This window comes from Myxine glutinosa, chromosome 2 (assembly GCF_964187855.1).
Source record: "Myxine glutinosa chromosome 2, kmMyxGlut1.1, whole genome shotgun sequence".
In the NCBI taxonomy this organism is placed as follows: Eukaryota; Metazoa; Chordata; class Myxini; order Myxiniformes; family Myxinidae; genus Myxine; species Myxine glutinosa.
This window is the reverse complement of record NC_136262.1, coordinates 175,738,812-175,756,613: the sequence shown is the minus strand read 5'-3', so window position 1 is coordinate 175,756,613 and position 17,802 is coordinate 175,738,812. Positions and strand designations below refer to the sequence as shown.

General features: G+C 42.7%; 2 protein-coding genes across 3 annotated transcripts in view; one reads left to right on the top strand and one right to left on the bottom strand.

Moving 5' to 3' along the window:
* Window positions 1–10,706, top strand: part of LOC144890681 (uncharacterized) — a 58,134-nt gene extending 47,428 nt beyond the window's left edge. Inside the window, exons 3-4 of the mRNA XM_078771934.1 lie at window positions 1,237–1,373; window positions 8,145–10,706. Coding sequence (XP_078628060.1) covers window positions 1,320–1,373; window positions 8,145–10,295 — 2,205 coding nt within the window. The 5' untranslated portion in view covers window positions 1,237–1,319 and the 3' untranslated portion in view covers window positions 10,296–10,706. The remainder of the gene's footprint in view (window positions 1–1,236; window positions 1,374–8,144) is intronic.
* Window positions 1–17,802, bottom strand: part of MAP2K5 (mitogen-activated protein kinase kinase 5) — a 395,167-nt gene that overhangs the window by 262,600 nt on the left and 114,765 nt on the right. For both annotated transcript variants that reach the window (XM_078771935.1, XM_078771937.1), the window contains exon 6: window positions 3,953–4,020. In XM_078771935.1, coding sequence (XP_078628061.1) covers window positions 3,953–4,020 — 68 coding nt within the window. The remainder of the gene's footprint in view (window positions 1–3,952; window positions 4,021–17,802) is intronic.

Sequence of the window (17,802 nt, the reverse complement as noted above, 5' to 3'; positions counted from 1 at the left end):
AAATTCCAAAAGGGCATTTTAGTAGACTGATATGCTGAACAGATTTGTGAAGTTTCCCCTCGATTGGATCACAAATGAGGGAGGAGCTAGGTTTTAAATGTTTGTGCTTAAAAACGTCATAACTCTGAACCATGTGATGCATGACGTCATGCTCGCTGACTTTTTTGTTTGTCATGGGTATGCGATTCTGCCTGCAAAGTTTGGCCTCGATCTGTTCAGGCGTTTTGGAGAAAATTGGATTTTAGTGTTTTTCACTCAAAACAATATGGCGGCCCAACCACGTGACCTGTGACGTCATAATGACCATTAAAATATTCTACAGATCGAGTCCCTCCTATGGTAAAAATTTGCTCTCAATCAGTCCAATTATTGCAGAGAAAATGGTTTTTAAAGGAAAACAGAAAAAAAAAATCCCCAAAAAATTCCCCAAAACATTCCTGGATCCGGAATAATATCCTGAGCTTCACCAAAAACTAATCAATTCTTCCTTATCCCAAGGGCAATCATTCCACCAACTTTCATCCAAATCCGTTCAGAACCTTTCCAGATATCTTGTTGACAAACACACGAACACACACACGCACACACACGGACACGATCGAATGCATTACTCCCTGGCGGGAGTAAAAAACGGTACGATTTCCTGATCTTTGGGAAAAAGCTTGGATGTTTAAAGATGATGCTAAATGTAACAAGTGCAGCGATGAGAACCCTGAAACATATTTCAGGGGCAGTTTATGTCAAGACTTCATAGTTTTAGATTTTCTGTTGGGCTTGAGTCTATTGTTGATTAAAACTGCCAACATCAAATGCAGCAATATAACAGTTTAAAATTTGCTCAAAGTGAGGAAGGCGGGCATCGATATACCGGTGAGTGTCGACTGCACAAAAAGCACATTTCTATTGAATTTAAAGGTTGAAGAGTACAGCTCCAGACTGCTGTGTGCCGAGTACTGCGTTCCGGATGAGTTTCTGCCATGTGTGTGGGTATCAACTGGTATGCATTGCCTAGTTGACTGGTATGGGAGAGCTGAAGAACTGCAGAATAAATTAGTTGGTTCTACATGTTACTTTACAGAAGGATGAACTGTACGCTTTGTCACCTGCTACAGCATTCCAACAGTTGGGCGACTCAACTTTACTGTGAAGCATGGTTTTTAACGTTTTTGCCCACCAATCAGCACAGAGTAAGTGTTGTTTTATTATTTAACTACCAATCAGCATTTGTCTTTCTAGGTACTTTTTGCTCTGCTGGGTTTGGTTTCGGAAGCCAAAAAGGTGATTTTTGTTACTTCTTAACTGATCTTCTATGAAGAAGAATGAGGAAGGAAGAAACCGATGTTGTTATTCTGGGACACAAACAACGCCTTCCGGTGAATTATATTCTTGTTCCCGCCGACTCGGAGTTTTGTCTAGTGGATTATCATTTTTCACAGGGATTTTTTTTACATAACCTTGCTGTGGATTTTCCTTTAAATATCACTTGGATTTGTACAGTGCTTGTGCTCAGCAAAGGTGTGCTTTTTTTACTCTTGTACATTCCACATCTTCCCCAGGGAGTTTACCCGTGACGCATCTTAGGTATTATCACAGACTTTTGTGCACAATATTTAGTTTTCTGGGTACTTCGCATTGTTTGCTTCATATACACTATACAGTCATACTTTTTTATACTATTTTTTCATACTTTTTTTTTCATACTTTCATATACAGTATACTTCATATACAGTCATGCTTACTTTTTCCACATGCGAAATTTGCATTTATGTTTATTTAAATTATACAATGGACTACAAAATGTAAATGTTTCATGATATTTGTTATATTATATCACCTTTATCTATCAATATTGTTGAAATGAAGATCAAATAGCTGTATGTTGAAATATGTTGAAAAAGTCAAAACTTTACATGGGGTGTACTTACTTTTTCACGTGACTGTAGTTATTCCCCGAGTGGCTATGGTTTTATGAACTCGAAGCCGAATTTTCACCAGTGTATGTTTATTACCTCTGCCACCAAAGGTGGGTGGAGGTTACGTTTTAACCACCGTCTGTTTGTCTTTTTGTTACTTGCGAAAATAGAAGATTTTTCAAGTATATTGGACGGTCTTGTGCGTTATTCTGTCTGTTTGTCTGTCAATCACCTACAGGTCACAATTTTAAACCGGTCTTTACAAAACTTCACCAAAGGGTGACGTCGGTCATAAGTAAGAAGCCTATTGATTTTGAGGTCAAAAGGTCAGCAGAGACCAAAGGTCAACAACTTTGTCAAATTTCTGAAATCCTCAATTTTTATCCGATTAACTTCAAATTTGATTTACATATCAGGTCAATGAATTCAACCACCAATTGTTTTTGAGGTTAACATGGGCCAACATGTCAACACTGGCCAAAGGTCAACAACTTAGGTGGAATTGCTAAAATCCTCAATTTTCATCCGATTGACTTGAAATTTGAAGAGGATTTGCACACTTGATCATTGAATTCAACCACCAATAATTTTTAACGGTGTAGCCCATAGGGAAAAGCAGTCTAGAACAGTGTTTGTCCATCCATATGTATGTATGTATGTCCCCTCAAACATATACCAATCAGAGCTGAGGATCTGGTCACATGACAGGGTGATGTGATTACGTCGGATGTCATTTATGGCGTACAACGGCTGACTCCACACTCCAGCATTTTGATTCCAATGTCGTTCAGGCCGAACATATCGTCGAACCTGTCATATATCACAATCGCCATGCTCTACCTTTACGTTTTTCATTCAGAGTGAAACACAAACAAACCGATTGTTAAAATGACCATCAAATATCGAAAGCAGAGACGTTACTGTTAGACTTCCGGTCTTGTTTAGGTAAACATATGCCAATAGGTCAAGAGCCAAAGGTCAACATCTTAGGTGTAATTTCTAAAATACTCAGCTTTCATCTGATTGATTTCAAATTTGAGGAGGATTTACTTATCAGATCACTTAATTCAACCACCAATTATTTTTGACGTACTGCTTTGCATTCAGGCCAAAGAGTTCAATTTTCATCTCATCAGACCATAGAATCTTTTGCCTCATGGTCTGAGTCTTTCATGTGCCTTTCTGCAAACTCCAGGCATGCTGTCATGCACTTTTTTCTCAGGAGTGGCTTCTGTCTGGCCACTCTCCCAAAAAGCCAACATCTGTGAGGTGATGCAGAGACTGTTGTCCTTCTGGCAGGTTCTCTCATCTCAGCCAAGGAACTCTGTAGATCTGTCAGTGGTCATTGGGTTCTTGATCACCTCCCTGACCAAGGCCTTCTTGCCCGGTTGCTCAGTTTGGTCGGACAGCCATCTCTAGGAAGAGTGTGGGTAGTTCTATATTATTTCCATTTCCTAATGATGGAGCTCACTGTGCTCTTGGGAACTTTCAACACTCCAGACCATTGTTTTATACCCTTCCCCAGATCTATGCCTCCTCACAATTCTATTTCAGAGATCTACGGACAGTTCCTTGGTCTTCATGGTAGAGTTTCTGCTCTGACATGCACTGTTAACTGTGTGACCTTATATAGAGAGGTATGTTTCTTTCTAAATCATGTTCCCTTAGGTGAATTGGCCACAGGTTGACTCCAATCATGTTGTAGAGACATCTCAAGGATGATCAAAGGACATCGGATGCACTTGAGCTCAATTTGAAATGTCCTTGCAAAAGGGTTGAATACTCATTGACTCAAGATATTTCAGCTCTTAATTTTCAATTACTTTTTTTTATTTCTCTAAAAAAATTCCACTTTGACATTATGGGGTATTTTGTGTAGATCAGTGACAAAAAAAGTCCATTTAATCCATTTTTAATTCAGACTGTAACATAACAAAATGTGAAAAAGTCAAAGGGTGTGAATACTTTCTGAAGGCACAGTATATGACTAAAGGAAGTGGAAATTTAGAGGTTTGGGTGTCACTTGCAATCAGGGATACCTTTTTGTTGAGAGGCATTCTGGACCTGATGAGCTCAGTCGTTTTTCTATTGACATCTTTGTGTTTACCTGTGGTAGAATAAATAAATGGAGGGAAGACAGAGGAAATATTTTAGTTCAAGCATACAGTTTGGATTTAGAGATAAGTCTGGTACCTTAAACACAAAACAGGTGTAATGGTATTTTTTTTACAACATTGCCTAAAGCCAACTTTCTTGAAAAAGGTCGTCACACAGAAGCTCAGATGATGCTCACCTGCAATGTTCCAAAATATTAATTAAAAATTTTTTTTGTTGGAATGTGATATTTCATATATTTAAACTTTCCAAAACCATTCTCCGATGGAATATGCACATAATTTGTAACAAGTTATTGTTACAATCAAAACGTATTGACAAATTTAAAGAAGTAACGTTCTCCCATGAGCATAAAGGATACACTCTCCAACCTATCCAGGGGCAGATCCAGGGGGGGGGGGGGGTGCAGGGGGTGCGCACCAGCCCCCCCCCCCCCCTTGATTCAGGATGAGGGTGCAGGCGGTGCGAATCTGCTGAACTGTTGAACCAGGGAAGAACACAAGGAACTGCAGAAACTTCCAAGAACGCACGAAATGCCGTTTCTGATGATCAATTTTTAAAAATGTCCTGGGGGTTGACCCCCAGACCCCCCGTTTACCCCCCCCCCCCCAGCGCTATAGTTTCATGCACCCCCCCCCCCCCCCGTCTTGAAATTCCTGGATCCGCCCCTGCTGTCTCCCTCTTCAAATTATTGGTGGCACCTTTGTTTCTCTCTCTGGTGTCTGCTCCTCTTCCAACCCTTCACTTAACTCAAGTATCGCAGCTGACTCCACTAAGGTTAGGACTGAATGCCTCAACATGTTGTGTGCTTCTAAACCAAATATGTGCAACCCATCCCATATCTCTCTGTCCCCACTAAACACTAACCCAACCACCTCCTGGACACTGAACCTTTTTGACCAAGAATGGAGAAAAACTTCTGAACAGCATTGACTCATCTTTATAGGGCATGATTCACACTTTTATGTTAGGCCTCGGAGATGGGCCCAGAGGGGAAAAGCTTGCATTCTCAAATCCTGCAATGCTGCTATCGCCTCTCATCTGTCTGCGCTCTTCAGGCTGTCCTTATACTTCGAACGCCTACCATTAGAACTAGTTCCATTAAAAAAAGCCAACATCACTCCCAGATAAGACTGGTACAAAAATGGATACATGCAAAATCAGTCAGTCGACTCCCAATATTAGGTGACATAATGAAATGAACCATAGCAGTTGACACAAAGCCCTTCCTCTTCTCAAACAACCTAATCCTATATATTAAAAACGCAATGAAGCTGTCTGCGTGTATCTGAAGCCTTCCAGTCAAAACCAATTGGCTGGGCATCTGGCCTGAACCCACCCACAACATTAATTAGGAATATCAAACGTCTGCCATTTTGGTGCTATGGTATAAAGGCGTTATTCGTAAGTCTCGTATTCACAATTGCCATGCCTTATAACTTTTCCATTCAGTGTATAACAACCAAAACGTCTGTTAATATGATCATCAAATATCAAAATATTTCAGCCGATAAAGCGGTGATAGAGTCTTGTGAAGGCGATAGGTCTCAGACCTCAGGCATACAGGGTGCTTCGAAAACGTGGACTATTTGAATGTATTATTGGAGAAAAATTACAAAAGGGAGAAAAATTACAAAAGGGAGCAACATTAGTGATGCATTGATGGAAAGCATACACCACGCCATTTTCAAATCACTCAATATACTGCTTGTAATTGACATTTTCAATGTGTGCTCCGCCTCTGTTCAAACAGGCTTTGATCCTGACTCCGCAATTCTCCACAACTCATCTGTAAGTGGCTGGAGTGGTATGCTGAGGCAATCCTCCACCTCCTGCTTCAGGACAGCCAGGGTTCAAGGTTTGCTGGCATAAACTTGACTGTTGGCAGCACCCCAAAATAAAAAAAATCCAATGGATTTAAATCCAGGCTGTGGGGCGCCCACTCATGCCCTGTGCCCAGGTTGATAACACGATTTCCAAACAGCTGGTGGAGCAAGTCCATGTTTCACCTGCAGTGTACAGTGGGGCACCATCTTGCATGAACCAAGCAAGTCCAAGTTGGTTTGGATACAGTACTTGAGCGAGGTCAGTGTGGAATCAGCGTAAGACCTCATGGTACCGCTCAACGTTGACCGTCACAGTCTTACCAATGGCGTCCTAGAACAAATACGGTCCCAGTATACTCCATCTGGCATTCAAAGCATAGAAGCAAGTGGACTTGGGGCCCTTGGGAGACATCTCAGACACCTACTCAGGAGGCTTATCACCCCAGAAGATGTTGTTGGGATTGTTGATAGCCCCATTCAAAGGGAAGTGTGCTTCATCTCTGAACCACAAGGTGTTGATTCAATTTGGGTACTTTTCCATTCGGTCACTGAACCAATTGTACATTGTTACTCGTCTTGCCATGTCATTCAGAGTTAGTTTATGCCTTCCAGATATGTTGTAGGGGTAGACCTTGAGTTCAGGAGTGAGAATGCACCACACAGATGAGACTGAGATCTCCAGTTCTCAGGAATGCCGACGCTGGGATTTCTTAGGACTTTCGATAGCAGAATCTCTCACAAGATCAATGTTCCCTTGGTCCTTGGTAACACTTCCTGTGTGGCCATTGTTGCCTTTATTTTGATTTTTAACGCTTCCATGTGCTTGGAAGTGTTCCACAAACCACTGAATGCTCCAATTGGAAGGTCTATTACAGGTGTGAACATTGTCATACTGACGGTATCATCAGCATACCTGCACCTAGGATTTTGTCTCAAAACCACAAAGTCACGATTGTCACTTTTTGTTCCACTGTGAACACCATAGTTGACGTCGAGTCCAACTGACTACTTGTTAAAAATGGCATACCACCACCACCATAACCTGCAAGAGAGAAGGTCATAGCATCAGAAACAACAGAATATCAGGCTGCTCAAATAGTCCACATTTTTTTTAAACACCCTGGATTTGCTCGCAATACACCGCCTAAACAAAGAGATGAGGTTTTTATACCTCAGCCCAGCTTACCTAAAATGGGGGGGACTGAACATAAATAGTGCTATTGTTCTACAATGGTAAAACATATATCTATTCAAATACCAATAAATGAAAGGTTATTTTGATGTGAAATCCAAATTTCTTGAGTATATAGTAATTCTAACAAATTTTACTTCACTGTTCCAATACTTATGGAGGGCACTGTATATACCTATCGATGTGATAGGCAAAGGGGTTGGAGAGCAAGGCGGGATGCCAGACTGGAACAAATGCATGATATATGTCCAGAGAGATGGCCCTGGTCTCATGTCTGCCATTAAGGGCCTCCATGCAATCTTGGTTGAGTGGAAGCAGCGTGTCCAAGGTGGGGTCACCTGGTATGAATCCAAATTGATGATCTGAGAGGAGGTTATTGGAGCAAAGGAAGGATTTCATACCAACTGTGATGATGGATTCCATGACCTTGCTGATGATTGGAAGTAAGCCGATTGGTCTTTAGTTAAGGGGATCAGTATTTGCACCTTTTTATGTAATGCAGCGATGTTGGCTAATTTCCATGCAGATGGAAGATGACCTCGGACAAGTGATAGGATGAAAAGGGCAGGGAGAGGATTGAAAAGCAGGTTTTTAGGACACATAAGCTGATGCTGTCCAGTCCAGTAGCAGAGTCAGAGTCGGGGGTTGACAAACATTTAGAGGTAAAGCTAAAAGCAGGTTCTGAGGCACACAAGTCGATGCATTTTGAGAGAGGTATGAAAGGGAAAATGTCTTGCATTTGAGGGAGGGTGAGGAGATTATGTCTGGAGATAGTAAGGGAAACATATGAAAATCTGTTAACTAAATTGTTACCAAAAAATTTCTTCACCAATATGTTTGTAAAGGTGTGTAATAACATGTGTTAAAATGTTGAAGGTCAACTCCGGTGGGAAACCCAGAAAAAAAGCTGTTGAATTCGGGTACCGAAAAATTATTTTCGAGAATTTTTATTTTTTTAAATCGGCCCTTAAGTAACTTATGAGGGGTCAAATAAGGGTTTTTCATGATTCTGAGTTGATTGTTAACATTTATATTTCACCACAGACACTCCTTTGTGGAAAAATAATTTCTAAATATATCTCATTTTCTACTTTGCAGGACATGGAGTCTAGCAATATGGATGAAGACGTTACTCCACCTGTGCTCAATTGCTTCATCTGTGCACGCTCGGATACACCAGCTGAAAGGCTCATACAGGCAACTCCAAAGGGATACTCAACTTTATTGAAACAAGCAGAAACTGTCGAAAACGTTACTGTTGTGGAACGTATGAAGGAGGCTCAAAAGGAAGGAAAACTGAGGTACCACCAGAAGTGTAAAAATGATCTGTACAACAACTTTGTTGCAACCACCAAGAAGTCAGCTCAAGCATCAAAGGCAGAGAAAGAGTCATCAAAGTTGAAGAGAAGACGCACTACTTGTGAGTTCAGTTCATCAACTGGCTGCAGTTCTCGAAGATCACAGTCAGTTGACCTCCTGTATAAGGATGTATGCATTCTTTGCAACCAACCAGCCCAGCTCTACAAAAATAATCCAGCACAAGCTAGAAAGAAATACAGAGTGCCAGATAATTTGACTGCAGATACACTGAAGGCAAGCTTGCTGAAGACAGCACGGAGTCGCGGGGATGACTGGGGCACTGAAGTCACTGGACGCCTGGAAGGGATCAACGACTTGGTAGCAGAAGAAACACTGTACCATTTGCGATGCAAACTTATGTTTGCGAGAGGTGACAGTTTGTCCAAGACTGATGAGGAAGGAAAAAGGAAGAGAGGACAGAGGAGTATTGATGAGGAGCGAGAGGCAGTTTTTATTGAATTCTGCGAATGGTTAGACTCAGAATTAGAGCATGGGGTAATGAACATGGACCAAGTCCATGAAAAGCTGCAGGAGTTTGATCAGTCACCAGAGAAGAGCCTTTCTTATTCAAAGCATTGGCTAAAGATAAAACTTCTAGAGAAATACGAAGACACCTTGTATTTCACAACACAGGAAAAAAGGGCAGATGTACTCTGTCTCAAAGATGGCACCGACAATATTCTGCAAGCGCATCATGCTAATCTTGACCATGGAGATGAGAAGACTCAGATCATAAAGACGGCACTCAAGTTCATATCCAATGATATTGCCTTGATTGATTTAGGTCCAAAGTCATACCCCACCACACACAGTATGACTGACATCGATAGTCAGCTGACACTTGTTCCTGCAAGCCTTCAGATGTTCTTGAGACCGATTGTCAAGACAGATGAAAGAGTTGCCGTTTGGGGGCAGAATTTTATTAAGGCCTGTCGACCTCGGTCTGGAGTATTGCCACACCAAATGGGGCTTGCCATACAACTTGATCATAGATTTGGGTCAAAATGGATGCTCAACAAGTTCCACCGGCTGGGATACACTGAGACACAAAACTACAAATACTGCTTCCTTAATAGTAGGAGTGGAGATGATGTTCCAGATACTTCTGGCACTCTTGACACCATTGTGGAGGAAACCGATGAACAGATCAATGAAGAGGTTGCGGTTGATGCTGCGCTTGAGGATCAATCAGTGATGACAGCCAAAGTGCCAGCCAGTGAAAGTGAATTGTCAAGTAATGATCAGGTGGTCTTTATGGAGGTTGGGGAAACAAACAATGCAGTCACTCAGTTTGTTGGAGACAATATAGATTTAAACATTGTCTCTATTCACGGAAACACTCCCTTTCACTCAATGGGTTGGATCGAAGTCACCTCTCCAGCACCACCTTTGCCAGATCCACAGACAACAGCAGCTTTCCCCCGGGTGAAGTTGAAGGCACTCGACAAAGCTAAGATCCTGAGAGGAACTGAAGTAAAGATTATTCCATTTACGAACAGGAAACAGATAGGAACGAACGCGATCATGTTTCTCCCCCTCGCTGAGCTTTCCTCCTCCCTGGCTCATGATCAGCCACTCCTCACTCCAGGTGACACACTCTGGGCAGTGGGGTGGGTGATCAAAGCCAACGATCCTGAGTTCCCACACTCCAACTGGAATGGCTGGATGAAGAGAATCCATGCTAATGATGCAAAGCAGAGCACACAGATCGAGTTCCTCCCAGTTATTGAAGGAGACCCTAATGACCTCAACACCATCTTCACCACTCTGAAAGAGTGCATATGGCGCGCTGGGGTCGCTATAGTGACCTTTGATCTTCCGATTTGGATCGATCTACCTGCAGACCCGGGACTGGATCCTTCTACAGAGCATGTCTCTGAACCCCAGTGACTATGGATGGACAATAGGTGTGCATGGGTATGAGCCAGTTCCAACACTGGACCCCACGGCTCCTGAGGAGCTATTGCAGTTCACGAGCTGTAATTGTCATGGAGATTGCAGCAACCGGCGATGCAGCTGCAAGAAGAATGGGGTCACGTGCATCTCGGCCTGTGGAGTCTGTAATGGCATTACATGCAGAAACTGCAGTCATGATGTTGTTGAGTCTGAAGAAGACATAGACAATGACTGTTGAAACTTCTGACATTGTGAATGAGAAATAACTCTTGAGTATTATATATGTATGTGAAATAAAAGCTACTTTGTGTGTAAATGTAAAAGTGAAAATATAAATGTTAACAATCAACTCAGAATCATGAAAAACTCTTATTTGACCCCTCATAAGTTACTTAAGGGCCAATTTAAAAAAATAAAAATTCTCGAAAATAATTTTTCGGTACCCGAATTCAACAGCTTTTTTTCTGGGTTTCCCACGGGAGTTGAACTTCAACATTTTAACAGATGTTATTACACACCTTTACAAACATATTGGCTAAGAAATTTTTTGGTAACAATTTAGTTAACAGATTTGTGAAATATCTCATAAAATGCCCTTACTAAGAGGGGAGGGGATGAAGAAAGAAATACAAGAGTGGAAGGGCTAATGAACACACCGCTCGGCTTCCTCCAATTAACCCAAACTCACTGCTTTGAAACCCCCGGCCTGACGATAGTGTGTTATGCTGCTTGCCAGCTTCACTTGTACCAACTGCTGCGATCAAGTGAACCCAAACACGGAAAGCGTACTGTACAAAAAGAGTGCATTTCATGGGCACATGGGCTGTGGATCGAATTTAAATTGCACTTCCTGCTTTGTGTAAATGAGAAGGTGATGAAGAGGGGCTGCTTTAAGACGCACACCAGTAGAGGGAAGCAGTCCATTGGCTCTGTGTGTCCCAAGTCTGCAATTCTACGGTAAATGATGATGTATAGTATCTTCTCAAGCAGTGAGACGCTTCTTTCAGCCTTCATATCACCACCGTCCTGATTTGACCTCAAAGGGGCCTTCGCAGTTGTATTTGCTTTAAATAACTCGATGGAATCAACCGTTAAAAAAAGAAACAAGCTGCAACAATCAATAAAAAGTGCCGTGGTGAGAATAATAATGAAAACCTCTTAACGGATGGTTGCGGGTAATTCAATCTCAGGGCAAAAATAAAGAAACCGCCACTTGCTGACGACTCTATGAAACTTTAATGCAAACAACTTGCATCTTTGAACCCGACAGAGCAAATTCATCTTTAAATAATGGAAGGAATCAACAGAATTAAACTGGAACAAACTCCCTCACTCTCTTCAATCCCACTCCTCCCTCCAGGTCTTCAAAACAGCTGTTCACCACCATCTCTTATCTTCCCCCATCCAAAACCTTGATCTTTTTTACCCCCGTTAATTCACCCCAGATCCACATTTTTGAAATATCGACTTCTTTTCTGGAAGTCCCAGCAGTGTCCATGTCTTTTATACCTCTCCCACCCCTCCCCCACCCCCTTTCCCATGCCTCCACCCCCCAAGCTCCCTCCCTCCCACAGATCTCCCAATGTCCCTGCCCTCAAATGTTGTACTTGTGTGCTTCTCCCTCTCTCCCAATCTTGTCTCCCGCTCCCTTTATTATATGTTTTATGTGTCCGTTTGTTTTTTTGTGATTAATGTTAGCTCCTACACGAGCCTTCATCTTGTCTACAAAAAAAAGAAAAGAAAAAAAAAGAATGTTGCTCGACGTATTCTAACCACGGTAGGAAGAAAGGAGAAGCTGATGTTTGGGACATTAACCGTTCTTTGGAGCAAAAGAGCTTTCAGGCATCACCCTCTCACCTCAACAAATGGTTAACAGCCGTAAAGTCAACTTCTTGCTTCCCACGGCACGGTTAGCATATAGTTCGATCAACGTCCTGTTGATGTCATCCATTAATTGTTCTATCCATCCGCCAACGCAGATCGACGTTAGCTTTCTGGATCAACACGAGTTCCAAGTTCTTGTTCAATGAGCAGTGATGTAGCGAAAGAAAGAAAAATCTTTCAAAGGTTGGTACAATTACTGACACCAAAAAAGGGAATTTTCTTTGCATACGACCTGACCAATGTGCGACGATCAAAGATTTGCAAAATTACCGATGAACAAGATTCAATTCACGTATGAAAAACGTTTTGGGGTTGGCCAGAAGACAGCTGGGTCGAGGACAACAACAACAACAACAAGCATTTTAAGGCCATTTTCCTTGCTGGAGCAGGGGTTAGCCTTGCGGGCCCCATGACAATCTTCTCCATTTTGCCCTATTTTCTACATCTCCCCTTGTTAACCCCCTTGCCCGCATTTCTTCTTCCACCATCTTTAGCCAAGTCTTTCTCGGTCTTCCCCGTCCTCTACTTCCTTCCACATTTATTTCCATCACTCTTCTCAACTAGTCACTTTCATCCTTCCTCAACACATGACCAAATCTTCCTCTCTCTTCCTCTCTCTGAACGATACTCCACACATCCACCGAACCATTCACATTTCCACCCTTTCCAGCCTTCGTTGCCGCTCTACATTCATTACCCATGTCTTGCTCCCATAAATAATTACACTTCTCACACATGCAGCATAAACCTTTCCCTTCAGCTTCAACGACACTCCCCTCCTCGTCAACACTCCACTCAGTTCCCGAAACTTCTTCCATGCACATCTCACTCAAGCAACTGTTGCCAAGTCTGATCCACCTTCTCCATTCAGCATGTCTCCTATGTTGCAAAATGTTTTCACACCTTCCAGCTTCACACCGTCTCCAAGACCAACTCAACATTTCCTCCATCTGCAGCTACCTCTGTGCACACCTTACAGTTGAATGTAGCTGCCACACTGGTTAATGACCCTCTCAGTCCACTACATTTTTGATGAACCCACTCAGCGCACATTGTACATTTAATGCAGTTCACTCCGACACCCTGCCTGCACACATCACATGGCCACTTCCCAGTTCTTTCCACCTCACCACATGCTTTACCACTTGCCATCACCTTTGTCTTTCTGATATTCACCTTCAGACCTTTTGTCTCCATACATTCCTTCCACTTGTTCATCTTCTCCTTCAGGCCATCCATACTTTTTGCAATCAACACCAGATCATCTGCATACAACTCCCACGGTAAACCCTCCTTTACGTTCCGAGCCAGCACCTCCATCACAGCTACAAATAGTATTGGACTTAGTACCGACCCCTGATGCACTCCCACCTTCACCTCAAACTCACCACTGTTCCCGTCCTTCGTCCTTACAGCTGTGCGCGCTCTTTTGTACATTGCCATCACTACTCTGATCAATCATTCCTCCACTCCTAACTTCCTCAATGCCCATGTCACTAATTCGTGTGGAACCCTATTGAATGCTTTCTCCAGATCAACAAACCCAAGAAACAACTTCTTCCTCTTCTCCATGTACTTCTCCTGCAACTGCCTTACAATAAAAAGTGTGTCTGTCGTCCCTCTTCCTGGCATAAATCCAAACTACACTTCGTCGATCTTCACTTTCTTCCTTATCCTCCTCTCCAACACCCTTTCCAATACCTTCATTCCATGCTCTAATAACTTTATCACTCTATACGACCCACACTCCAGAGGGTCACCTTTCCCCTTGTAGAGAGGGACGAGGGTACTCAGTTCCCAATCCACTGGAATGCGGCCTTCTTTTGGGTTGAGGAATGCGGAATGGGTTGAGGACAGAATGCTGATATCATTTCCTTATATTGTCACAGAAATGAAACAACCGTTTCAACTGAACAAAATTAAAGCAATTGAAATGACCGATTAAATCAAAATGAAAACCATTAGAAAAAACGCAGGCACTAATAAAGTGTTGGAGAAGCTGTCGTAAAGAAGTACTGGAGTAATTTGGTACATTAACAATGGGTGCTCCTAAGAATAGCTTTGGGGCCTACACATTGCAACACACAGATAAGTCTAGTCGGAGGACAGGTGGATGGAATCAACATCTTGTCGATCGTCGGTGTGTGCTAGCTGCCGTGGGAAGAGAGGAATAGCCGATATTTCGGGCATTAACCCTTTGTTGGGGCAAAAGAGGGTTATTTGATTTGTTGTACCGTGCTCTTTACAGAGTGTCGGGTCTTCTGAAGCAGTTTCTTGGCTGGGGTTACACTGGGTGGTTTGCCATTGCCTTCCCAGCATTGTTTGTCCATGCTCTATCCTTTTATATGCTGAGCATCAAGCAAGGAACCAGCACGACCCATTTTAAAGTCTTCTGTATGACTGCCAGGGTTTGAAACAGGGACCTCCCAGACTTGGAGAGGCACAAAAGAGGGAATATCACAAATATACCCTCTTTTTTGCAAGAGGATACTCGCAAAAGAGGGTATCCTCAGATCAAATAGGTAAAATGCATACAGGTAAATTAACAAACAGATAAAATAGGTTTATATAGTAAGTTCCAAATTTCATCTTTATCTGTGTAACAGGTAAAGAGAATCTTCGGCTGAGGGCCACAACAACATTAACATTCATTTAAAGTTTATCCTGTTAAAAAAAAAACAATGGAAAAAAGTGAATGGTTTTAAAATATGCATTTCATCGCAAACCTTGGTTGGGCCTGTTTAGCATATTACATCTGAGCCAATGCAATGGCTCATCATGCTGGAAAAAGAGTCGTACTGCATGTCATGTGATTTATGTACAAGCTTTTGCAGGAGCTTTAGAGCATCCACAAAAATTTAAAAACAAAAATCTTCAAAAAATCGGAAAACAAAAAACAACATAAAATCAGCAGGAGGCGGTGGAAAGACCATTGAGGGATGTTGATATCTTTAAGCAGGATGAAAAGATTTTGCGCTACGTACACATCAGTCAAAAAACACTTCAAGGATTGGCAGGCCAAAAATGGCATCAGCGTCCTTTCCTTTCCCGCTGGCATTTCACAAAACACGCTGCAATGGCGGACACAAACGGGAAACAGACTTGTAATTGTGACGGCCCAACAGAGAACCGCTGGTCATCAGTCTTTAACAGATGCCTATTTTCCTTCCCCAATAACAAACCGAGTTGGTTCTAGCTGCTGCGCTGAACCCCCAGCTGAGTCGTTTGCACACCAGGTCTTGCAACCATTTCTCTCTCTGCTTTCTCTCATCCCTCTCATCCCTCCCTCCTTGTCTCTCTTCGTCTCTCTTCTCTTCTCTTCTTTTTTCTCTCTTTTTTTCTTTCTCTTTCTCTTTCTCTTCTCTCTCTCTCTCTCTCTCTCTCTCTCTCTCTCTCTCTCTCTCTCTCTCTCTCTCTCTCTCTCTCATATATCCCTCTCCCTCTCCCTTCCCACGCGGTCAGAGTCGGTGGTTAGGTGTGGTGTCATGGGGGCTGTGTATGTATGTGTGTGGTAACTCTGCATTGTTTGCTGAGCCCCGCTACCCCTTCCCCAATTTTCCCCCATCCCCCAGTCCACCATGCTTTTCAAGTTTTTATGTTTCCAACTTCCCTTTCCCCTTTCTTCCTTGCTTTCCCCTGGGATGGAGAGAATGAGACAAGACCATCTTCATGTGGTCTGTAGGCTCTATTTGCCTTGAGCCATAGTCCTGCTGGTATATTGTTGTGTGTAATTACAAAGTGGCCTGAAAGTTACTTTATCCTTCCCAGGAAAGCATTTGTTGTTAAACTCTCAATATACAAGATTTATTGTGTAGCACTTGCAATATTAATATTTCTGGCCATTGAAGAGTCATCGCCAGTCAAAGATAGCGTTGTGCTTCGTTTGAAGTGCCAACCCAAAAGCACAGGTTAGTCTGCGAGAATGTTATTTGCGCATGACCAAACGAGTTGCTACCCCATGTGCGTAGTGCAAAGTGGGGTTAAGCAATTGGTTCACTCTGTCTGTCATTCTGACAGACGTCAGTCTATGATCGAGGAGCTTCTTAATTTCAATTGAATTTAATATTTTGAACACTATAGAACATGCAGCAGAACAAGAACCTGCAATTTAGCAGCATATTGGCTCTGATTTTGGTAAAGCGTATGGAATCTCATCACACAAATAGTCTTCTTTGCACTTTGATAAACCTTCAGTTTAGTCGTACTCAGCCGCCGCCTCGACCAATAAAATTTGCTGCATGCTCTGAGGGTGGAGTTGACAAAAGGTTTAGCGCTGGACTGTTCCGTTTGACCAATCGGCTTTGTATGGTTGACATGGCGCCTGTTATTCAAAGTTCATGAACAAACCTACTATAGGTCGTGCCCACAAATGCAAAGCAAGAGTTCAAACGACCTATCCCATGCCCTTCTTCTCAAGACTGCATGGGGTAAGGTGTTCTTTTAAAACCATTTGTAAAGAGGTTTTCATTATGAAAACCTTACCCCACACAAACAAAAAATGTGTAACAAAAAAAAAATTGTAACCAAATTGTAAATTTGAAAATTGTAAAGAAAACAAAAAAATTGTAACCAAATTGACAAAATATGGTTCTGTCGTATCCCTAATTACGATGACACCATTTTGCCCTTGCACCTTCCCCTCCCGGCTTCGCACCTGCCCCACACCCTCCCAGCTTCGCTCCACCCGATACCTCCCCAACCGTGCACCCCCCGCCCCCCCCCCACCCCTCACACCCCTCTAGTGCCGCTGCAGCCCTCCACTGCACTTCCGCTCCCACTTCCCCTCATAATTAGTATATGCTTTGTTACAATGTTGTCATTTTTGTGATTACAATGCCATGCCATGGAAGGACGTATTAAGCTGATTTATACACCTTAATATGGGCATGCATTTCTAGTGGCTTTACTATTTACATTCATCATTTTCTCCATGAATAGACAGTGCAGGCAGAATTAATTCGCCAAGCTTGTTCCTCAGATACTGACGTTCATCTAGCAAACGTTCTGATAGCTGGGCGTGGTCCAAAACCAGGAACAACCAATCAACTCCCAAGGCTTGAACGCGAAAAACGAGAGTACAAGAAAAAGAGGAAGAAGATTCTTATGGGAGAATACGTTCTCTGGAGGGTTTTGAGAGGTTCAACACAATTATCATGGAACCATGCAACTGCTTGGCGTTGGCTTAGCGGTTAGGGTGCCGGCTTGGGATCCTAGGATCCTGGGTTCGAATCCCGGTCGATCGCTGAATTAACGCCAGGGGGGTTGACTCTGCCTGTCATCCTTCAGAGGTCGGCAAATTGAGTACCAGCTTGCTGGGATGAACGATCACGGTGTGTACCCCGATTCAGAATAGGCACACTGTATCCCTGCGCATCAAAGAGTGTGACCAAGGGTTGGCGTCAGGAAGGCATCAAAGAGTGTGACCAAGGGTTGGCGTCAGGAAGGGCATCCGGCCATAAAAACATTGCCTCAATCAGGGAACCATGATTGTCATGGGGCCCGCAAGGCTAACCCCCGCTCTAGCGGGGAAAAATGGCCTTAAAAAAAAAAAGATCATTCATTCATTCATTCATGCAACTACTTAAAGGAGAAAAAGTTGACTTTCTTTTGCTACAAG